The sequence below is a fragment of the Lagopus leucura genome, unplaced genomic scaffold (assembly GCF_019238085.1).
Source record: "Lagopus leucura isolate 7727_CA_CO unplaced genomic scaffold, USGS_WTPT01 Super-Scaffold_100034, whole genome shotgun sequence".
In the NCBI taxonomy this organism is placed as follows: Eukaryota; Metazoa; Chordata; class Aves; order Galliformes; family Phasianidae; genus Lagopus; species Lagopus leucura.
In genome coordinates, this window is record NW_024962283.1 from 5,147,778 (window position 1) to 5,169,259 (window position 21,482).

The window sequence follows — 21,482 nt, forward strand, 5'->3', positions numbered from 1 at the left end:
ACGTCATAGCGACGTCACCGCGGCGCGGTGCCCCCTAGGGGCCGAGCGCAGATGAGCTCTGGGCGAGACTTCCGGCAGCGCGGCAGGAAGCGCCGCGCGGAGGCGAGTGGCGATTGGTCGCGTGGCGGCGGCGGAAGCGGAAGTGGCGTTGGCGCAGGCGCGGAGAGAGCCCGGGCCGAGGGAGGGAGGCGCCCGCCCGAGCGAGCTATGGAGCTGCGGGGGGAGCTGCTGTCGCCGTGAGTGCGCGGGCACCGCCCGGCCCCGCCCCGGGCAGGCTGCAGGGCTCCGGGCCTCGCCTCGTTCCATGGGGGGCGGCGGGATGGCGGCGCCGTGCTTTCATCCCCTCCCTGCCCGGCGGTTGCGAGCGGCCCGTGGGAGCCGTTGGGCGCGGGCGGCTGCGGGCTCTGCTCAGGCGTTGGCCGCGGGGCGGGGCGGGATCCGGCCCTCAGCGCTGCCATCCGAGGGAGGAGTGCGGCTTCGTCCCCGTGCCCGCAGGGTACAGCTCGCAGGGTACAGCCCCGCTGCCCGGCCTAGCGCCTGCGCGCTCGGACCTGGTTTTGTTGCGGTGCCTGTGCTCTGCGGGCTGCCGGGCCGCTGGGTGAAGGGCTGCGTTTGCCCCGATGGCCGCTGCGCTTCCTGCCCGAGATCCCTGGGGATCGGCTCGGCCGCGATGCGGAGCCTCCTGCAGCCGCTTAATCCACCTGTACTGCGCGGCTCAGTAGCCGTAAGCTGGCTATCGCTGTACTAATAGGAGCTAATCCTCGGATTACCAGCATTTATTATAGTTAAGGATTTGCCCGGCTGAGGTGTGCTTCTGCAGGACGGTCTCTGAAATGAGCTTTTCTTTGTCTTTTTAAACGTGTTGTTTTCGTGTGTCAGTAGATGGCTTCAGGGAGGGCTGCCTGCAGTCTGGCAGTCCTGCACTGAGTGAAATGGATTTTGTTGTCAGCTAAAACTTAACGTACTTAGGAATGGTCATGAATTGTCCGTTGTGAATGTCAGGAAGTGCAGTGGTTTTTCTGCCAGCCTGCCTTTTCCCCTGTGCTTGGATTAGCTGCTGAAAGCAGCCTGTCTGAAATGTTCTTTCCACAGGAATAGAATGAGCTGTGGGGACTCGAATCCTGCAGCAGTGCCGCATGCTGCTGAGGATGCTCAGGGAGATGACAGATGGATGTCACAGGTGAGAGAGCTGTTGTGGGAGATGGGAGCCTCTTTCCTGAGGGCTGGGGGCTGCTGGGTGAGTGCTGCACGTGTCTGTCTGACCACGTTCTTGATTTGAGGTTGTAAGAGCTCTGCTGCCCAACAGCTGGCAGCATTCTGATGCTTCCCTCACTTGAATTGATGAAAGAAGGCAAAAAGCAGCATGACCAGAAAACTTCACTGTGGAATGTTTTCAGAAAATAGTCCTGTTGCCCCATTAACTGAGAGAAATTGCCAACCCCATTGTTAAACCAAGTGCAAAATAGTGCTTTCCGGTGTGTATCTTTGCAAGGGAGTGATAAAGCTGAAAATCAGAGCTGAAGCGTTTGGTCTCCCAGTCTCTTTCTGCAACACTTCCTCCTGCAGAGTGAAACAGTCAGAGGATACTCGCTGCACTGACTAACTGTTAATTTATCTGCTCTTTAATTGTTGAATTTTGTGGGTGCCTAACATATGGGTTTCATATGGGTGGCATGGAGTAGACAAATGCTGCTCTTCTCAGAGCCGAGGTTGCAACCCCTATTAGAGTTTGTGCAGTTGAGGGGATTGTCCAGTAGTTCGTGGGTTAACAGAAGCACATTGGAGGGCAGACAGGAGGGAGCAGGGGGAACTGGTTGGGCAACTGTCCCTTTCTGTCCTGCAGCAGAGATGCTGATGAGCAGTGATCAGTCTGAGCTTACACTTATACTGCTTTCTTTTAAACAGCACAATAGATTTGTTTTGGACTGCAAAGACAAGGAACCTGATGTGCTCTTCGTGGGTGATTCCATGGTGCAGTTGCTACAGCAATATGAGGTACTGATTAAAACAAAACAAAAAAAAAGAAAAGGCAATTGTGGGGTTATGTGAATTAGAATTTCTAATCCATTAGCGTACAATTACTCGCTGTCCAGACTATTTCTTTTGTTCCACTCTGATTTTATTGCTGTGTCTTCTGGTTTATTCCTTAGTCACCCAGTGCCCGTTCAAAGTCTTGCTGATTTATCTCTATAAGCCATTTGTCATTCCCTGAAGCAATTAATAACTGCCTTCGCTTTGTACACATACACAACCCTTCCTCGATTCCAAATTCTCCAGAACATGCCAGTGAAATCTTTGTAGGTGTGTCTTTCTCAGCCAGAACACGTTTAACCCTTGAGGTGCTATGTGCACTGACACACCTGCTTTTCTGTTGACAAAGTGTTGAAGATCTTCTCAGAAGTGAGATTTACATTAAGGACAAGCTGGGTTGTGTTCCTTTGCTTAATCTATGAAACTGCTGGAGCAAAACTAAGAATTTTGCTGCTCCACAGTGGTGGTAACTGAGTAACATTGTTCTCCAAAAGCTGCTTCCCAGTGTAGTTCACTTTTTCTAGTTTTGTTTCCTGGCAATGTGGATGCCTTCTTTAGAAGTCTGTAATTAGCTAAGTGAGGGACACCGTGATCTGCAGCAGCTCCCTTCTGTATCTCTGATGCCAAATAGCTGTTCAGGAGAGCTTCCCCTTCCTCTGTGCCAGGATTGAGTGCATGAATGTCAGCAATTCTGTCTCATCTGGACCATGAAGTAAAGCTTCATCCTGTGCTTAAATGCCACTTCTGGAAGTGAGTTTTCAGAGGGTTTCTCACTGCTGCTTCCAGTGTTACTGAAGACATTGTGTGTCTGTAGTATCTTTCTCTCGTGATCTGGATGCTCCTCTCAATGAGGAAACTGACCTCTGATTGCAGATCTGGCGAGAGCTCTTCTCACCACTTCATGCATTGAATTTTGGGATTGGTGGAGACACCACTGGACACGTTCTGTGGAGACTGAAGAATGGTGAACTGGAGAACATTAAACCGAAGGTATAAACAGCCAACCAAACAAGGCAGCCTTGTGCTGACTCATAAGAGACATCAGGTCCTTGAGTGGTGTAAAACTGAGTGAGCCATTAACTCTTAGGAGAACTTTTGTTGAAGAGCTGTTGCCACTAAGTATGCATAAGGTACTGAAATGTGTTAGGCTGAGCTAGAAGTGCTTGGGAATGGAGCCATAGTTCTCATACAGGTGGCTTTCACTGCTAACGTGCATCAGAGGAAGTCATCAAGAGAAATGGCCTAATAGTCATAGGCTGATCAGCATTTGTGCTGCCATTAGATTCGTTTGGAGTTGCAGTGACTCATACCTGAGGGATGCTCTCAGATAGAGGTGGTGAAACATTTGGCAGAAAGCGAGCAGAGATGCTCATATGTGCAGTGAAGAACAGCTTCCTACTTCACACCTAAAGCTGCAGTCCTGTGCTCTACTGAAAGCAATGAGTGGCCCACCACAGTGTCCAGTAGGAAGGCAGTGTCGCTCATATTTCAATCTGTTATTTAGCAGCTTTAAGTCATTTTGTAAAGAAGTGGAGGTGCACAGTTGTCCTTGTCCTGCAGGGCCTCACGCTGTGCTGTATAAATGCCCTCTTCTTGACCAAGGTATCCTGGAGAGCCACCGAGAGGCTCTGTGGAAAGGGGTGGGCTCACATCTCACAGGCTGTCCGGAAAACCTTCAGAAGTCCTTGTTATTCATCTATACTGGATGCCAAATCTGAAGCTTGTAAGATACCGTCCAAAAGTCAGCATAACTGGCAGCTGAAACCCTGCATTTTTGGTTTATCCTCTAGCTAGCCTGACTCTTGATTGAGCTTGATGACTGTGGGTGATGTTTACGCAGTGCTTTCAGGGTCAGCAAGACTCTTACAGCTTGTTCTCGAAAAAGATGCAAACATTTCTTCTCCTCGTAGGTCATTGTTGTTTGGGTTGGAACAAATAATTACGAAAACACAGCAGAAGAAGTGGCAGGAGGGATTGAGGCCATCGTGCGCCTGATAAATACCCAGCAGCCACAGGCCAAAGTTATTGTGCTGGTATGTTTATTGGAGAGCTGCAGAAGCAGAGCCCTCCGGGGAAGCTGTGTGTTCTCTGCTCTGTGTCTGTGTGGTGCTGGGAGTTACGGTGGTGATGGGGGAGGGCAGTTGTTTCATTTGTCTTCTGCTCTGTGCGTGCATCCCCTCGCCTGGCTTTGCAGAAGTTCTGCTGTTAGCCCCTCCAGATGTGTGGTCGTCCTCATCATCAGTATTGCTGATGATTGCTGTCCCACCTTTGTTGAAATGTTCTGTAAGGAACAGATCAGAGCTGGGATTTGGAAGTCTTAGTTTTCTTCCTGGTCCCTCTTTTTGAGGAGGTGAGCCAAAGCACTCAGCACATCACTGAAACTTTATAAAAGGAACACAAACTGATAGATTTCTTGTTTTAGCAAACAAACAAACAAAAAAAAAGCAAATTCCATGCCAGTTGTGCTTCTGGCTCATCTGGCTCCTTCAGTCACATTTGAAGTTAAATCTAAATGGACAAAATCAGATTCAAGGAATGAGATCCTTTTATCATAGACATCTTCAATCTTGAAAGGGTGCCTGAATTGAAAGGGAAATCATTATTACACCATCAGAGTTGAATGAAAGCTCTTCATTGCCTCCTTCTTGTGTCAGGGCCTGCTACCTCGTGGAGAGAAGCCAAACCCTCTGCGGCAGAAGAATGCCAAGGTGAACCATCTGCTAAAAGCCTCACTCCCCAAACTACCCAATGTGCAGCTCCTGGATGTAGATGCTGGCTTCGTGCACTCGGATGGCACCATCTCGTACCACGATATGTTTGATTTCCTGCACCTGACAGGAGGGGCCTATGCAAAGATCTGCAAACCCCTCCACGAACTGATCATGCAGCTACTGGAGGAGACCCCTGAGGAGAAGCGAGCTGCCCTGGCCTGATTAGCTGATGTCAGTGTTAACGTCACCCAGCCCATCAGATCAGTTCTGTCACTGGCACTACAGAATCCTTCTTTCTTAAAGCACTTTCCATTGTAGAATGTTACAGATGTTCATATCTCGTGTTTTGAGGGGGAAGGCTGATGTTTAACTGGTCTTGTACAGATGAGGGCCAGCTTGTTTGGTTTTATGCAGGAGGAAATTAGCTGAAGAGGAGTTTTACTTTTAAACCATTCCTCATTTAAAATGAGCACAGGACTGTCACTCTGTGCCCCTCTCACGTGTTGTTGCTCTGTGGTTGTCCTAGAACCTTTTTAGCCTGTCTCTGACAGCCCATACGCAGCTCCTGGCCGCCCTTCCTGGCTATAGGAGTTGTGCTCTGTGTATTAGCCTGTGAACAAGAATTACCTTTCACTTGCTAATAACAGAACAGATGCATTTTTCCAAGCTCAGTCCCACCTTTTAAAGGTTTCTGGTTGTTTTTTTTGGTTGTTTTTTTTCTCCTTTTTCTGGGGTATTCTAAGTGACACGTGTTGTTTCTCACTCCTTATTTCTGAAGCAGCATGAAACTGGAATTCAGAAACCTAAGGGAACAAACTGTTAACTTCTCTAAAGCTCCCAGGTGCTTGTCCTTGTGCTCATTTCACCACACCTGGTAGCCTGGGCACTCTTCATTCCATGTAGTTTCCCTGTGGGCAGTGTCATTCAGGTGCCCCTGATGGCAGCCCTGTCTGTGTATGGCATTGCTGGCTTTTGAAGTCATTCAGTGTAGCATTTTAATTATCCAGTTGGTATCACACAAGGCAGTCACTTCCTCGCTACTATGGAACTGACATTTCATTCCTTTGGGATGCCTGTGCTCCAGGGCTCTTTGCAGTACTGTTCATTGTTCTTTTTTGCTTTGTTTTTGTAAGTATGACTGTTACACCCTTTTTTTTTTTCCTAAGGAGAACCCACATGAACAGCCCCTTTTTTTCGAGGCATAAAACAGTCTGAAGCTTTACAGATTCAAAGGTGTATATTTCTTTATTGCTTCTGTTTTACTTGTATGAACATTTTATTCAAGCAACTGCAGCATGAAGTCAAGGTGTGGCCTTTTGCTGCCCTGGGCACTGCTCCCCTCTAGCCAAGGAAGCCATTGCAGCAGTGCTCTCTTACAGGGGCTGCAGGTAGGTGGGATTTTTGTTTTGTTTTTTTTTTTATGAGCTGGTTATAGCCTACTAATGGGAAAATAGCCTTTCATCTCCAATGAAAGCTTCTCTTTATTCAGAAAGAAACCGTTTTGGACCCTAAACGCAGAGACCTAGGGGAACAGATAAACATACTTGCAAATAAAACAATTTTAAATGAAGTCTGTTCTTCCTTGGCTTACCTACCAGAGCTGGAGCTTGCAGCACTGTGCAAACACTGCAGTGGTTTGCAGCGTGCTAGCTGATGGAGAGCTGCCAGCACAGATCTCTGCACTTCTTTCAGTGTATGAAGAATCTGCAGCCACACGTGCTCATCTCGGCAGGTAAATTGGAGAGGAACGATGGCTTTGGGGCAGGCACTTCCTGCTCTGTTCTTAAGGAGGGGTGTTTAGGTGTCCAGGTTGCTTGCTGTGCCCTGCTGCAATGAAAGTACGTAGGTGCTGTATATAGTCTGTTTGCCCTTTTTTATAACAAAGGGTGCTGGTGTTTAATGCAGTCTATAATCTAGCATTAAGGAATACTTTTACGTCCCCACTACATTCCCCTGTTCCTGTAGATTTGATCATAGCAGGGTTTCTGCCTGGATTGCATGCATAGTTTGTGTTTTGTTTCCAGTATATGTGATCTACACACAGATGAAGGAAGGATGAAGCTTTCCACTTCCCAGAAATAAATACCAGAGTGCTGTAGTAGAGGAGGGATGGCTGTCTCACCCCAAAGGCTGAGCATGTGCTGCTCCCAGGCCTGTGTGCTCTGCAGCCCTGCTGCCTTGCAGAGGGGCTTTAAGGTAATGTTGTTCACACTTCTGGTTAGATGCTCGCTGGAGAAGTTGGTGTAAGAAAGTGTAAAGTGTTAAAAATAGGCTGCAGTGGAGGATTCTTGGGGAAAAGTTCTACTATCCCTCTCCCCCTCCTCACGCCCTCCTTCGGGAGAAGGGTTAAAACCCAAATCTGCTCCCTGTGAACTTTGCAGCTTTTGTAATAAGGCAGTGTGGTAGCTGAACCTATGCATCCCTGCTTTGCTCCCTGCTGTCACAACGTTTGGTTGAAGAGGTGCTGGCTGACAGTAACGTGTTCTCCAACAGAAAAGCTGTAACTTCTTACCTAAGCACCTTTTCAGCTGGGGCTGTGTCCTGCCCTGAGTCAGCTGCTCTTGGTGAGGCACTGTGTGGTGTGAGAGGTTTAGCAGGTTCATGACTGCAGTGTGACCCTGCTGGCTCTCTGCTTAAGCTTGGTGTGCTAAGGTGCCATGTTCTGTGCTTGCTTCAGTGTTCACAGCCCTCTGCTACCTTCATCGTTGCTGGTTATGACCGATGGACAAAGAAAGGGCAGCTTTGCGTCTGAGACTTCAGCTCTATTTGTGGCTGTTTAGTAATAAGCTGTCCTGCTTCACATGGAGGGGTTTTGTGTGGGGGGCAGGCAGGGATTGTTCCTCTTCCCTGAGCAGGCACCGAAAATGAGTGCCTCTCTGTCAGAAGTGCAGGAAAGCTTCAGTTGCAGCCCTGGGTGACCGATGTCCCCTGGGATCGGGGTTGGGCCGCCTCTGCCCAGCCAGCATGAACTGCGTCATTCACATGCTGGCTGTGAGAGAAGTGGCCCTTTGAGGCCTTTTCCTTCTGTAAACAAGCTAGCTGCATTGCTCAGTTCTGTGCTGAAGCCTGGTGTCTTGTCTGTGCTGTGACCTGCGAGTGTCGCCGAGTTTTGTATCTATTGCAGCGGAGAAGAAAAGATGTGAAAGGACAGCAAGTGTCTCTCATAGCTGAGCAGAGGGGGGAGAGCATTGCAGGCGTGATGGGGAGCTGCGAGGAGCAAAGCCTGTGTACGTGGATCAGCAGCTGCCCCATCACTGCTCGCTGACTTGAACCTTCCCAGGAAGAAACTGTGATCCTGCTTTGGCAAAAAAAAGAAAAAAAAAGAAAAAAAGAAAAAAAAAAAAAAGGCATCAGCTGGTAGAACTCACTCTGTTTAGTGCATATTTCGATATAAATGTAAATGTTTCACCCCAACGTGTTGCAGTGTGTGTGTGTGTGCATCTGCACGTGCGTCTTCCGTCCCCCTGTGTTGGTTGCTTGTTTTGTTTCTGCTGTGGGAAGTGCTGCTGGGAGCAGTGCTGCTGCTCGGGGTGGGGAGAGCAGAGACCTTCCAAACTCAATCCGCAGTGTTCCCTCCTGGGACGTTTGAAGCCACACTCATCCGGCTCCTCACTGCTTGTTTATTCTGTCCTTATTTCTGGTCTGATTTGGTTCTTTTTCTTTACTTCTTTTACTCACTGTTTTGAAAACAATGCCAAAGCTCCCAACAAGGTTCTGCAAGTGAAGGTAACTGACTTTTTTGGTCCTAGATGAGACTTTAGCTTGCTTTTGATGACTCTGATTTATTTTTGATAGCTTTGAAATGCGTAGGGAATGCACATCACTACAAAATCAACCTTAAAGTCATTCCAGCGGAGGCAACATTTGCATCTGAACAGGAGCTCAGGAGTTTGGTGTGTTCTGCTCCTGGCTCCTTATGGACTTCTGTCTGTCCCCAAGCAAATCACTCGACCCATTGGCAGCAGCAGCACCACCCATCAACTGGAAGCACCGCACAGACTGCCTGAAAAGTGCTTGAGACCCTCAGTGAGAGGACCTAGAGAAATAAAGTGCACAATAGCAGCAGTGCTCACGTCTCTGTATGTTTGTCCAGCAGAGGCGTTGCGTTCTAGCTCGAGTGCAGGGATGGATTCTGGGGGAATCACAGCATGGTTTGGGTGGAAGGGAGCTGGAAGGCCGCCTGGTGCCGCTCCCTGCAGCGCACAGGGACACCCACAGCTCAGCAGTGCTCACAGCCCCGTCCAGCCTGACCTTGGCTGTCTGCAGGGACGGGGCACCACCGCCTCTCTGGGCAACCTGTGCCAGCGCCTCACCGCCCTCACTGCCAAACCTTCTTCCTCAGCTCCACCTCAATCTCCCCTCTTGTAGTCTGAAGCCATCTCCCCTTCTCCCATCACACAGACCCACTATAGAGTCCGTCCCCTCCCTTCTCACAGCCCCTTCAGATGCTGACGGGCCGCTCTCAGCTCTCCTTCTCTTGCCTTCTCTTCTCCGTGCTGCTCAGCCCCAGCTCTCGGCCTGTCCTCGCAGGGAGGGCTTCCATCCCTGCCGCCATTTCTGTGTCCCTCCTCTGGCCTCGCTCCAGCAGCCCCCCGTCTCTCCTGCCCTGAGGACTCCACCTGTGGACGCAGTGCTCCAGGTGAGCTGTCACAGCACAGCAGAGGGGCAGGAGCACCTCCCTGCCCTGCTGCCCGCGCTGCTCTGCCTGCAGCCCAGGGTCCGCTGGGCTTTCTGTGCTGCGAGGTTTGGGGCTCAGCTGTTTCGCGGGACCCTGCGCAGCGCTCGGCGCAGAGGGCGTTGTGTGAGCACGGGGGGCGTTGGGACCGGGGGACAACAGCGGGTGCGATGCGGGCAGGCGGTGCTCACCTCTCCCGCAGCCGCGGTGCCGGTGCCGCCCCAGGCCGTCGGTCGGGGCGCGGTGCAAGCCACCTGTGCCACGTGTCACCGCTTATCGATCCCGCAGAGCGAAGTCTCGCCGCACCGGGAGCTGCGGGGAGGTGTTGGGAGCGGGCTGGTTCCGAGCTGGGCTGCGGAGCGCCGCCTGGGAGTCGGCCCCGTTCTGTCGCAGGGGACGGAGCGCGGTGCCACCCGCCCGACCGCGTTTTTCCCCCGGGCGGCGTCCCGCCGAGCAGCGCCGCCGCCCGCCGCCCGGCACCGCCCGCCGCCCCCCGCGTCACTTCCCCGGCCTGGCCCTATGAACGCGTGTCACCGCCCTGACGTCACCGCCGGCCCCGTGTTTACAGCCGTCCGCGGAACGGGGCGATCCGAAGTGCCGCCGGCAGCCCCGCGCCGCGCTATGGGGCTCCGCGCCCCGCCGCGCCCCGCCTGACCGCCCCACGCCTCCCCCCGACCCGCGGCACGGCAGCCTCGAGCCGGGGATGCGGGCACGATGCCCTCCGCCGGGGCCGCCGCGCTGGCCTGGGCGCTGTTTTGGCTGCTCGCCCCTCCGTCCGCCCTGCCCGAACCCCTGGACCCGAAGAAGAACGTGGAGCAGAAGGACGCCGTCTTCGACAAGGTCTATTCGGACTGGGTGGCCGCCGACACGCTCAACATCTACGCCTTCAACCACACGGTGCTGAGGAACAGGGTGAGCCGGCGGCCGCGGCAGGCAGCGAGCGGAGGTGGCCGGGGGGGGGTTGGTGTTCTCTTTTATGGGGTGTGTTCCCCTTTTGGGGAATGAGTTTCCCTTTTCTTAGGGAGTGCATTTCCTATTTCTGGAGTGAGTTTCCCTTTTTGGAGGTGTGTTTTGTTGTGGGGTTTTTTTGGAGGGGGATGTTTCTCATGTGGGGGTTTATTTCCCATTTTGGGGGATGTTTCCCACTTAATAGAATCATAAAACCACAGCATGGCTCAGGTTGGAGGGGAGCTCAAAGCCCACCCAGTGCCACCCCCGGCTGCCCCCCACCAGCTCAGGCTGCCCAGGGCCCCATCCCACCTGGCCTTGAGTGCCTGCAGGGATGGGGCACCCACAGCTCTCTGGGCAGCAGGGCCAGTGCCTCACCGCCCTCACATCTAACATCTCCCCTCTTACCATGTCAAGCCATCCCCTCGCTATCCTATCAGCCATTCCCCCTTGTCCTACCATTTTAGGGCTCATTACCCCAATTCGGGGTTTATTTCCCATTTTTGGGGCCGTGTTTCCCATTTCAGGGCACATTTCCCATTCCCTGCTGCCCTGGCACCAGGCATAAAGCAGTGCCTCTGCTGACCCAGGGAAACCAGGCAGACCAATGTCACCGCCTGGGGTGACAGTGTAGCCGGGCACTGGGGACAGCCCGGAATCCCACAGAAGGGAGGTGTCCTCCCAGCAGCAGGGACCAACACGTCTGCCAGCGCAGGCTGAGCAAAGTCCACGCGCCGGGGGAAGGTCTTGCCAGGCCAAAGTGTCACCTTCCCACAGACGGAGGGAGTGCGGGTGTCGGTGAACGTCCTGTCCGACCACAAGGACCTGCCCGTGCTCTTCGTGGTGAGGCAGAAGGAGGCGGTGGTCTCGTTCCAAGTGCCACTCATCCTTCGGGGGCTGTGAGTATCGATGGGGCTGAGGCTCCCAGGGCTGTTGGCACAGCGTGGCACAGCTCCCGTCTGCCCTCCCCAGGTACCAGAGGAAATACGCCTACCAGGAGGTGAGCCGCACGCTGTGCCAACCGCAGACCAAGGTGGAGGTGGAGACCCAGCACTTCTTTGTGGACGTTTCCACGCTGTCCCTCAACGCCTCCTACCAGCTGCGGGTCACCCGCGTGGAGAACTTTGTGCTGCGGTGAGGAACCCCCCTCCCATCCCCTGCCTGCTGCCCCGCCATGCGGCCCTCATCCTCTCTGTGCTCTCTGCAGGACGAATGAAGCCTTCACCTTCAATGCCACAGCATCACAGCCGCAGGTGAGGGGCTGTGCTGGGGCAGAGGGGCGGCACTGGGGGCAACAGCGCAGGGAACAAGGTGTCCTTCTGCCCACAGTACTTCAAGTATGAGTTCCCCGACGGAGTGGACTCGGTGATTGTGAAGGTGACCTCAGCCATGGCCTTCCCATGCTCCGTCATCTCCATCCAGGACATCCTGGTAGGATGGGGCTCAGGGTCTCACCGGGCAGCCCTTGGTGCTCAGCTGAACTGATGGGCCCGTCCCTCTGCCCAACAGTGCCCCGTCTACGACCTGGACAACAATGTGGCTTTCATCGGGATGTACCAGACCATGACCAAGAAAGCGGCCATCACAGTGCAGGTGGCTGTGGGGGGGACGTCCCACCCCATAGGGTCCCATACGTCCCACCTGGGCGCTGCTGACCCCTGTCTCTCCCCAACATGGACACTGCAGAGGAAGGATTTCCCCAGCAACAGCTTCTATGTGGTGGTTGTGGTGAAGACAGAAGATGAGGCCTGCGGAGGAGCCCTCCCCTATTACCCCCTCTCCAAGCGCACCTCCCCAGGTACTCACTGTGGGGCTCGTGCTGGGGATGGGGCTGGGCCCACGCCGTGGGGCTGACTGCTGGCTTTGCCTTCCCACAGATAAGCCAGTGGATCAACACAACCGGCAGAAGATGCTGGAGGTGGTGGTGTCACCGGCCATAACCTGTAAGCCTGGGTGGGAGGTGGCTCCGGGTGCCGTTAAGGGCTGGGGGCTGCTGGGTGGTGCAGGGACCAGGGGTTGCTGCTCACCCTGAGGCTCTCTGCAGCGGAGGCGTACGTGAGCAGCATGCTCTTCTGCCTCGGCATCTTCCTCTCCTTCTATGTCATCACGGTGCTCATCGCCTGCTGGGAGAACTGCCGGTGAGGTCCCATGCTCCCACTCTGCTCCAATTCAGAGGCCTGCCACCACATCCCCTCCTAGTGCAGTGTCCATCCTCAGTGCCATGCCCCCTCCCGGTGCCATATCCCAGCTCTGGTGCCACGTCCCTGTCCCAGCGTTGTGTCCCAGCCCCTGTGCCACATCCCTCCCAGCGCCATGCCCCCTCACGGTGCCACATCCCAGCCCTGGTGCCATGTCCTATCCCCAGTGTCATGTCCCATTCCTGATGCCATGTCCCAGCCCCAGTGTCGTGTCCCAGCCCCGCAGTGCAGCTCACGTCCGGTTCCTTTGGCAGTCAGCACAAGAAGAAAGGGCTCCTGGCTGCCATGGACTCGCCCAGCCTGGACACGGGTGAGGGGTTGGGGGCACGTGGAGGGGATGTGCCTGGGGCTGGTGGGTCCTTCTCCTCTTTCAAGCCTTTCCTGTGCCAAAGAGCAGAGGCAGGGATGTCCGGGGGTTTGTCTTCTCTGCTCTGGGGCTGACGCGGCTGAGCTGGGACTTGGGCAACTGACTGAATCTCTCTCTTTTTCCATGTCTTTCTGGGACCCCCAGCATCCTTACTGGGTAGGTGCCGGCACTGCTGCACACCAGGCGGGCGCAGCCCCGTGTTGGGGTGCTGATGGTGCTGTGTGTCCCCTCCTGCCTTGCAGGGCACGCCCACAGCATCCCAGACTCCTTCCTCGGGCATGCCCCCTACGTGGGCTGTGGATACGGCTCCTTTGGTGAGTGCTGCACACCGGTCCTCGCCCCATACCTATGGGGCCAGCAGCCGTGCCATCATGCCCACCCCCTCTGTTTTTGCAGAGAACGGTTCCTCCTGCAGCACCGAGGCCATCACAGACAGCATGGGCTCTGCAGACGTCTCCTATGGATACATGGGTGCGTGTGGGGCTGCCCCAAGGGCACGACCAGTGATGTGCTCGCTCCATCCATGGCAGCTCCTCATTGCCAGCCTGCAGCAGGGGCTCCAGCTGGGCATCACCAACTGGCGAGGCGGTGATACGTGGGGCGCTCCCGAGGTGCCGGCGGTGGGCTCGGCTCCCGTCCTGCCCCAGTAACTCTCGCTTTCCTTTAAAGGGCAGGAGCAGTTCAAGCGGCGCATCCCCTCCTCCCCGATGAGGCACCAGTACATTGCCATGGGTAGATGTTGGTCCGAGCAGGGGCGGTCCAATCAAAGCAATCTGCCCTGCCCAAGCCTGACGCTGGGCACAGACCCAGCCGTGACCTCGGCCCCAACGTGGCCACATCCCAGGGTGTAGCTCTGCTCTGCGCCCCGTCCTGCCCCGGCGGGGAGGTGTGGGTGTAATTGGGGTGATTGCTGCCGCTGAGGAGCCGTGGGGGCTCAGTGCAGCCCTGCTGACCTCCCTGTCTCTGCTGCAGGAGAGCGGTCGCTGGAGAACGTGGCCGGCCGGCCGCGCCTGGATTCCCTCAGCTCTGTTGAAGAGGACGACTACGACACGCTGGCCGACATCGACTACGACAAGAACGTCATCCGCACCAAGGTGTGAGCCATGCCCATGCGTTGCCACGCCGTGCCGTGCTGCAGGCACTGCCCTCACCCTGCTTCTCCTTCCAGCAATACCTCTGCGTGGCTGACCTGGCCCGCAAGGACAAGCGGGTGCTGCGGAAGAAATATCAGATCTACTTCTGGTGAGCAGGAGGTGGCTGGAGGGCTGGGGATGTGTCCCGGCAGTGCCTCTCCCACTGCTGCAGGTGGGTGGCAGTGACATTGGTGACACTGCTGTGCCCCTCCCAGGAATATTGCCACCATTGCCGTGTTCTATGCGCTGCCCGTCGTCCAGCTCGTCATCACCTACCAGACGGTGAGCAGGCGGTGCTCCCACACCACGCTCTGCAGCAGTGGGGATGTGCCCGTGTCCCTGGCTGTTCCCAAATCTCCTCCCACTTCTTCTCCTCCTCCTCTCATTGCACTCACACCTGTAGGTGGTGAACGTCACCGGCAACCAGGACATCTGCTACTACAACTTCCTGTGTGCCCACCCGCTGGGGAACCTCAGGTGAGAGAGTGGGGTCCTGGCACGGGGCAGGGCTGTGAGTGTGGGTCCCAGGGCACTGACGGGCTGAACCCCCCCTGCAGCGCCTTCAACAACATCATCAGCAACCTGGGCTACGTGCTGCTGGGCTTGCTCTTCCTGCTCATCATCCTGCAGCGGGAGATCAACTACAACAGGGCGCTCATGCGCAATGACACACGCGCCCTGGTAAGAATCCTCAGCCAACCAGGCTGTGTCCCCAGAGAGCTCAGCTCCCCCAGGTGCCGATTCCCTTCTCTCTGCCCCTGCAGGAGTGTGGCATCCCCAAGCACTTCGGGCTCTTCTATGCCATGGGCACGGCACTGATGATGGAGGGGCTGCTCAGTGCCTGCTACCACGTCTGCCCCAACTACACCAACTTCCAGTTCGGTGAGTGCCATCCCAGCAATGTGCTGGGAGCTGCTGCAGCCCTGCTCACCGCTCCGTCCTGCAGACACCTCCTTCATGTACATGATTGCTGGGCTCTGCATGCTGAAGCTGTACCAGAAACGGCACCCAGACATCAACGCCAGTGCCTACAGTGCCTATGCCTGTCTGGCTGTTGTCATCTTCTTCTCTGTCATTGGTGTGGTGAGTGCGGGCGTGCAGTGGGGCTGGGCACGGTGTGGGGTGGCCACTTGCCCACCTGCTGGTCACTGGGCTCTCCACGTAGGTCTTTGGCAAAGGCAACATGGTCTTCTGGATCATCTTCTCTATCATGCACATCATGGCCACATTGCTGCTGAGCACCCAGCTCTACTACATGGGGCGCTGGAAGCTCGGTGAGGGCTGAGTGTGGGTGCTGCAGGCAGCGGGGGTGGGAAGGGATGGGGTGGGAAGGGACAAAATGGGATGGGATAGGTTGAGGTGGGGTGGAAGGGATTGGTTGGGATGAGATGGGTTGGGTTGGAATGGGATGGGATGCAGTGGAAATGAGATGGATTGGATCGGGTTGGGATGGGATGGGATGCAATGGGTTGGGTTGGGTTGGAAGGGGATGGGATGGGAAGAGATGTGATGGGATGTGTTGGGATGAGATGGGATGGGACAGAATGCGATGAGATGAATTGGGTTGGGATAGGATGCAATGGGATGGGATGGATTAGGTTGGGATGGGGTGCAATAGAATAGCATGGATTGGGTTGGGATGTGATGGGATGGGATGGAATGCAATGGGATGCGGTGGCATGGGATGGGATGCAATGGGTTGGATTGGTTTGGGATGGGATTCAGTGAAATGGGATGAGGTGTTGAGTTGGGTTGGGATGTCTTGCAGTCAGATGGGTTGGGATGGGATGCAGTGGGATGGGACCAGCTCTGTGCCCCCAGTACTACATCCCCACTCTCTGCAGACACAGGCATCCTGCGCAGGATCCTTCACGTGATGTACACAGACTGCGTCCGGCAGTGCAGTGGCCCCATGTACGTGGTGAGTGATGGCACCGGAGGGGAAGGGACACTGCTGGCCACCAGCTCAGGAAAGGGGCTGTGCCCCTTCACCCCTCTTGTCTTCCTTCACAGGACCGAATGGTGCTCTTGGTTATGGGAAACATCATCAACTGGTCCCTGTAAGTGCAGAACCAGGAGCAGGCGAGACCCCCACACAGCTTCCTCTGTGCCCAGACCCCCCCATGCCTGCTGCTGCTCCCACCCTGCTCCCCTCGGCCCCATGTGGGCTGAGGATTCCCAGCTCGTGACAGCTGTGAGCCAAGCATGGCATGAGCCCCCAGTGCTCCTTCAGTGCCCAGAAGAGCAGAACCAGAGAGCGGGCAGTAGGGCATGGGGGGGGGGGAGTCTTCAAGCTCTGCTGACCCCGCTGCCTCCTCAGCGCCGCCTACGGGCTCCTTGTCCGCCCCAATGACTTCGCTTCCTACCTGCTGGCCATTGGCATCTGCAACCTGCTCCTCTACTTCGCCTTCTACATCATCATGAAGGTGCGAGCTGCGGGCTGGCTATGCGGGCACCCGTGCCTGGTGGGAGGGTGGCAGGGGTGGCTCCTCGGGGGTGTGGAGTGACCCACCATCTCCTCCAGCTCCGCAGCGGTGAACGCATCAAACTCATCCCCCTGCTCTGCATCATCGGCACCTCTGTGGTCTGGGGCTTTGCACTCTTCTTCTTCTTCCAGGGGCTCAGTACCTGGCAGGTAGGTGTGTGGCTGTGCGGGGTGTGGGGCAGCTGTGGGGCAGACACGGTGATGGCTGCCCTTTCCTGCTCAGAAAACACCAGCGGAGTCCCGGGAGCACAACCGTGACTGCATCCTGCTTGACTTCTTTGACGACCACGACATCTGGCACTTCCTCTCCTCCATTGCCATGTTTGGTTCGTTCCTGGTAGGTGCTGCCCGCTGCACAGATCCCACTCCCCATCACTGCTGCCCATCCCACTGCCGTCCCGCTCCCCTCTGCAGGTGCTGCTGACGCTGGATGACGATTTGGACTGCGTCCAGCGGGACAAGATCTACGTCTTCTAGAGCCTGGAGGAGGGAGGCCAGGCACAGCATGGCACCCAGGGACCTGCCGTCCTACTGCTTCCCGGTGCCACAACCCAGGGCTGTGCCAAAAGCCCAGCAGGACCCTATGGGCCGTGCCTGCGCTGTGGGTCCCCACCGGATGCTCCGTCCTCATCGCCATTCCCACAGCAGGCTGGGGTCCCTTGGCCCCACTGTACCTCCTGCTCACCGTGCCATCCTCAGGGCTGCCCAGCACAAGTCCTCGCCAAAAGCGGTTCTGGGGATGCGCTGCAGTGCCCGGCCCTAATCCTGCACTGGGACTGCGCCCATCCTTGGTGATAAGTGACACTGGAAAGGCGCTGGTGGGCTGCCCGTCCCGCAGCTCTACACACACCGGTGTGGGACCTTCAGTGCCTAACGCCCAGGTGTGGGGCACGGCGATGCCTTTGCACCCCGGGGCGGCCACGGGGCTCAGAGCCTCTCGGGGTTTTTATTCTCCCGTCCGCTGCTCCTGCAGTGCTCAGCACTCAGCTGGGCTCCGGGTGGCTCGCATTAAAGTCTCTGCACTTTACAGCAGCTGCCGCCTCCTGTGGCGCTGGGAGTGGGGTTGGGACTGGGGCTGGGGGCTCGGCGGGTGCTGCTGGGTGTCAGCCACACTCTGGGCATAGGGTTCTGTGTGCTGTTGGCTGCAGGCATTGGGTTGGGGTGTGGGGGGGTTTGGCAGCCCTGGGGAAGGGGGGATGGATGTGTGGGGTCCTGGGGCTGCACCCCTCGCTGAGCACACAGGATTCCCAGAGGAGAAGCTTGGAGCTGTGGCTGTGCCACGTGGCAGCTCCTGGCACTGCAGAGAGGGTCAGGCAGAGCCCAGGATGGTGTGGCTGTGCCAAAGTGTGAGCCCTATCACACCCCATCCCAACATCAGCTCTGCCCCCCACCCTTCTGTATCCTGCCCACCCCACTGGGGCAGAGCAATGCCCAGGACCTGTTGTGCCCTGGCAGGATGCCCGTAGGATGCCCATCGCCTCGCAGCCCTGCGCTGCCCAGCCCTGCCTCAGCTGTGCTCTCCAAGAGCCCCTGTGTGCACCACGGCCATCCCATACCCCAGCCTCGCACCCGCTGCCCCCCGTGCCCCCACCCACCAGGAGCCTCCCATCCCTGCAGTGAGCACAGGGGAAAGCCAGCCATGAAGTCAGGGCAGAAAACTCCGCGAGCGCCTGCCTATAAAAGGATTTACTTCATCAGAGCCTCCGGGCCCCGCTTCCTCCCTGCCCCAAAACCACTGGGGCTGAGGCACGCAGGGAATGCTCCGGCACGGGCTTTAGTCACTGGTTTTCGGAGTCTTTCCCCAAATATGGTGCCTGGGCCGGAGTCATGGTGTGCTGTGGGGCTGGGGGAGGGCTGGGGGCTGTCCCGTGGGCCGCTGACATCACTGTCTGGCCTTTTAGCGCAGCGTCGGCCTCCGAACTGTGCAGTGTGCTGGCACCCACCGAGCATCGCCGCTCGCCTCCCTGAGTCGCTGCTTGTGAGTCCTGCGGGGTTGTTGGACGGAGGGTGTGCTGTGGCTGCCGGCCCCTGGGATGGGGATGCTGCTGCGGGGATGAGGATGCGGCTCCCCACATTGGGATCCTGCTCCCCACACTGGGGTCTTGCTCCCTGGATTGGGATGCTGCTCTCCAGGATGGGGATGATGCCGTGAGGATGGGAGTGATGCTGCTGGGGTGGAAATGCTGCTGGCTGGGACGGGAGTGATGCTTTCTGGATTGGGGTTCTGCTCCTAGGGTGAGGGCTGCAGCTCCCTGTGCTGGGGATGTTGCTCAGGGCATGCTGCTGCCCCTGGTGCTCAGCACCACTTTGGTGCCACTGCTCCGTGGCTCACAGGAGCAGTGTTGGTGGGTGCTGCAGGAGAAGCAGACACAGCCCCCAGTGACTGAGTTCCTGCAGGAAAGGGGCATGACACGGTGCAGGGAGACAGGTCAAGAGGTGGGTGTGGGGCTGGTCTGGGTTCAGCGGTGTTGGAGACAGAGCTCAGGTCTGTCTGCAGGGCTCGTGGGGTCCTGTGCTGCTGGCAGAGAGCAGGCTGTATGTTCTGCTCCGCCCCACGTGTGCTCTGCTTTGCTCTGCATGCTGTGCCAGGGCTTGGTGCCGTCCTGCAGCAGTTGGGAGGCTCTGCCCAGTGGATGGGGCGAGCTGGCTGCTGGGGAAGCCCAGGGAAGGAGTGGATGTGGGAACCATGCATGCTGCTCCATGGCCCAGCCCCAGCACCCGGCTAAACCAAGCAGGAGCTGCACAGGGAGGAGCAAGGCCAGCTCTGTGAGGGTTTAGCTGCTGGCTCCCCACCACCTCTCCCTCCTGGCATCCATCCTGACATCCTCTGGCGCTGCCCACCACAGCCACCCTCTGCTCTGCCCGCACCATGTCCTTACAAGGGCACGGGACAGCTCCTGCCACGGCCTGGCCCCGCTGGTGCTGGCATGAGGACATGCCCATGGCACTTTGCTGTGCCACAGCCACCCAGCTCCACTGCCTGCTCCCTTCCTGGGCGTCTGCAGGCAGCTCCAGCCATGGCCACCCAACGCTGGGGACATCCACACCAGCAGGAGCTGGCTGCTGGCTGAGCGAGATGGGCAGGAGGCAGTGCAACCCAAGCAAGGCAGATCTGGGTAGGAACCATCCACCTGGGTGCGCTACAAGGATCACAGCCATGCTCACGCCTCCAGATCTCCATTGGCATCGACGGCCATTGCCTGCCCTGAGATGAGCTCAGGGAGGATGCCATGGGATGCAGCACGCTGGGTGTGGGGGCTGGCAGCCCCTCACAGCCCCCTCCCGCTCCAGGTCTCTGCCCACCGCAGCCATGGCAAACAAGGGCCCAGCCTATGGCATGAGCAGGGATGTCCAGTCCAAGATCGAGAAGAAGTACGACGATGAGCTGGAGGACCGCCTGGTGGAATGGATCGTGGCTCAGTGCGGGTCCAGCGTGGGCCGCCCGGACCGGGGCCGCCTGGGCTTCCAGGTCTGGCTGAAGAATGGCATCGTAAGTGCAAGGCTGGAAGGGTGGGAGGCTGCGACGCGGTGCAGCATGGCACAACACAGCGCAGAGCTCAGCCTCTCCTCTGCCCGCAGGTCCTCAGCCAGCTGGTGAACAGCCTCTACCCTGACGGCTCCAAGCCTGTCAAGATCCCCGACAGCCCTCCCACCATGGTCTTCAAGCAGATGGAACAGATTGCCCAGTTCCTCAAGGCGGCTGAGGACTACGGTGTGGTCAAGACAGACATGTTCCAGACTGTCGACCTCTTTGAAGGTGTGTGCCTGGGTGGGTGGGGGGCTGCAGGCGGGGGGCTCACAGCACTCACTGAGAGGGTGCTGCCTTCTCGTAGCCAAGGATATGGCGGCGGTGCAGAGGACACTGGTGGCCCTGGGGAGCCTGGCGGTGACCAAGAACGATGGGCATTACCACGGGGATCCCAACTGGTTCATGAAGTAAGTGGGAGCACAACCCTGGGGTTGAGGGTTGAGGGCTGATGGCCTGGGGGTCGGGGTCGGGGGGGGGGTGTGGGGGTGCCCCATCGCCTCTCTGTGTTCCGTGCAGGAAGGCGCAGGAGCACAAGCGGGAATTCTCCGAGAGCCAGCTGAAGGAGGGCAAGAACATCATCGGCTTACAGATGGGGACCAACAAGGGCGCATCACAGGCGGGGATGAGCTACGGCCGACCCCGGCAGATCATCAGCTAGGCAGCCCCCCGCCTCCCCCAGCCCCAGCCAGGACCTCCGTCTCCGCTCCCTCTGTCCCGCGTGCCGCAGCTGCTGGGGCAACGGCGACTCCAACCGCCCCTCACCGATTGGTATTTATTGAAAACAAAAAGCCAGCCAGCCCAAACGACCCTTCAGCGCCTCGACCGGCAGCACGCACCGAGCGGCGGCCCCCGCGGCTATGCTGGGGCAGCCCGGCCGCGCTCTGCCGTGCTCGCTCCGGCTCCCAGGCGGCCTCTCGAGCTCTCCTCTTCTCTCCGGCCTCGCACGCTCCCTGCTTCACCCCTGCGAGCCCCGCTGCGAGCTGGTCCTGCCCCGCTGTGCAGAGCCGCGCTCGTGGGGACCCACGGTGCCCCATGGCCCTCCCTGGGGCGGGCGCGTGCCCCAGCACCCGGAGCCACCCTGCCTGCCCACCACCCCGCACCGGCCAAAAGTCACTCCAGCAGAGATCCTTGCAAATGGGGAGAAAAGAAAATTGGCCTCGGTTTTGTACTTCGTTTTTGTCAAAATTAAAAGGTTGTTCATCTAATGCGGCGTGCCGAGGTTTCCTCCTGCGGGCATCCAGGGAAGCCAAAGCCCTGGAGAGGCGGATGGTGCCGAGTTTGGGGTCTCTACACTCCCCCAATGGCTGCTGCCATTCCTTCTTCCACCTGCCCAGGCCATCGCTCACCCCTGCTGCAGGGAAACAGAGTACAGAGGGCTATGGGCACCCAGGAAGGCAGCTCCACG

General features: G+C 57.3%; 3 protein-coding genes across 5 annotated transcripts; all 3 read left to right on the plus strand.

The window, feature by feature from the left end:
• The first annotated feature begins 148 nt into the window (after positions 1-148).
• On the plus strand, positions 149-6,312 carry PAFAH1B2 (platelet activating factor acetylhydrolase 1b catalytic subunit 2). The gene is made up of 6 exons (XM_042882521.1): positions 149-236; positions 1,093-1,180; positions 1,906-1,995; positions 2,905-3,021; positions 3,942-4,064; positions 4,686-6,312. The coding sequence occupies exons 1-6, from the start codon at positions 208-210 to the stop codon at positions 4,962-4,964; spliced, it is 726 nt and encodes a 241-aa protein (XP_042738455.1). The 5' UTR covers positions 149-207; the 3' UTR covers positions 4,965-6,312.
• A 3,809-nt stretch (positions 6,313-10,121) lies between these two features.
• Positions 10,122-17,580, plus strand: SIDT2 (SID1 transmembrane family member 2). 3 transcript variants are annotated; one of them, XM_042882565.1, is made up of 28 exons: positions 10,122-10,329; positions 11,143-11,264; positions 11,338-11,499; positions 11,573-11,618; positions 11,695-11,796; positions 11,875-11,958; positions 12,052-12,163; positions 12,243-12,308; positions 12,410-12,503; positions 12,818-12,873; positions 13,075-13,086; positions 13,173-13,244; positions 13,327-13,401; positions 13,600-13,662; positions 13,903-14,024; positions 14,099-14,172; positions 14,279-14,345; positions 14,467-14,540; positions 14,621-14,744; positions 14,828-14,945; positions 15,010-15,146; positions 15,229-15,337; positions 15,908-15,984; positions 16,077-16,123; positions 16,384-16,489; positions 16,588-16,698; positions 16,772-16,885; positions 16,963-17,580. In XM_042882565.1, exons 1-28 carry the CDS (start codon positions 10,132-10,134, stop codon positions 17,023-17,025), a joined length of 2,607 nt encoding a protein of 868 aa, XP_042738499.1. In that variant the 5' UTR covers positions 10,122-10,131; the 3' UTR covers positions 17,026-17,580. The 3 variants fall into 3 exon arrangements, with proteins under 3 accessions (XP_042738499.1, XP_042738500.1, XP_042738501.1); XM_042882566.1 differs by lacking the exon at positions 16,384-16,489; XM_042882567.1 differs by lacking the exon at positions 13,075-13,086.
• Positions 17,581-18,449: 869 nt separating this feature from the next.
• Positions 18,450-21,282, plus strand: TAGLN (transgelin). Its single transcript, XM_042882366.1, has 5 exons — positions 18,450-18,526; positions 19,840-20,038; positions 20,128-20,305; positions 20,382-20,484; positions 20,594-21,282. Exons 2-5 carry the CDS (start codon positions 19,859-19,861, stop codon positions 20,733-20,735), a joined length of 603 nt encoding a protein of 200 aa, XP_042738300.1. The 5' UTR covers positions 18,450-18,526; positions 19,840-19,858; the 3' UTR covers positions 20,736-21,282.
• The last annotated feature ends 200 nt before the right edge of the window (positions 21,283-21,482 follow it).

Bases quoted from the DNA above. Each gene is read 5' to 3' on its own strand.
- PAFAH1B2 (XM_042882521.1), top strand. From the start codon at position 208: ATGGAGCTGCGGGGGGAGCTGCTGTCGCC. The intron at 3,022-3,941 runs GTATAAACAGCC...TTCTCCTCGTAG, and splicing joins TGGAGAACATTAAACCGAAG to GTCATTGTTGTTTGGGTTGG. The intron at 4,065-4,685 runs GTATGTTTATTG...TTCTTGTGTCAG, and splicing joins AGGCCAAAGTTATTGTGCTG to GGCCTGCTACCTCGTGGAGA.
- SIDT2 (XM_042882565.1), top strand. From the start codon at position 10,132: ATGCCCTCCGCCGGGGCCGCCGCGCTGGCCTGGGCGCTGTTTTGGCTG. The intron at 13,245-13,326 runs GTGAGTGCTGCA...CTGTTTTTGCAG, and splicing joins CTGTGGATACGGCTCCTTTG to AGAACGGTTCCTCCTGCAGC. The intron at 16,699-16,771 runs GTAGGTGTGTGG...TTTCCTGCTCAG, and splicing joins AGGGGCTCAGTACCTGGCAG to AAAACACCAGCGGAGTCCCG.
- TAGLN (XM_042882366.1), top strand. From the start codon at position 19,859: ATGGCAAACAAGGGCCCAGCCTATGGCATGAGCAGGGATGTCCAGTCC. The intron at 20,039-20,127 runs GTAAGTGCAAGG...CTCTGCCCGCAG, and splicing joins TCTGGCTGAAGAATGGCATC to GTCCTCAGCCAGCTGGTGAA. The intron at 20,485-20,593 runs GTAAGTGGGAGC...TGTTCCGTGCAG, and splicing joins GATCCCAACTGGTTCATGAA to GAAGGCGCAGGAGCACAAGC.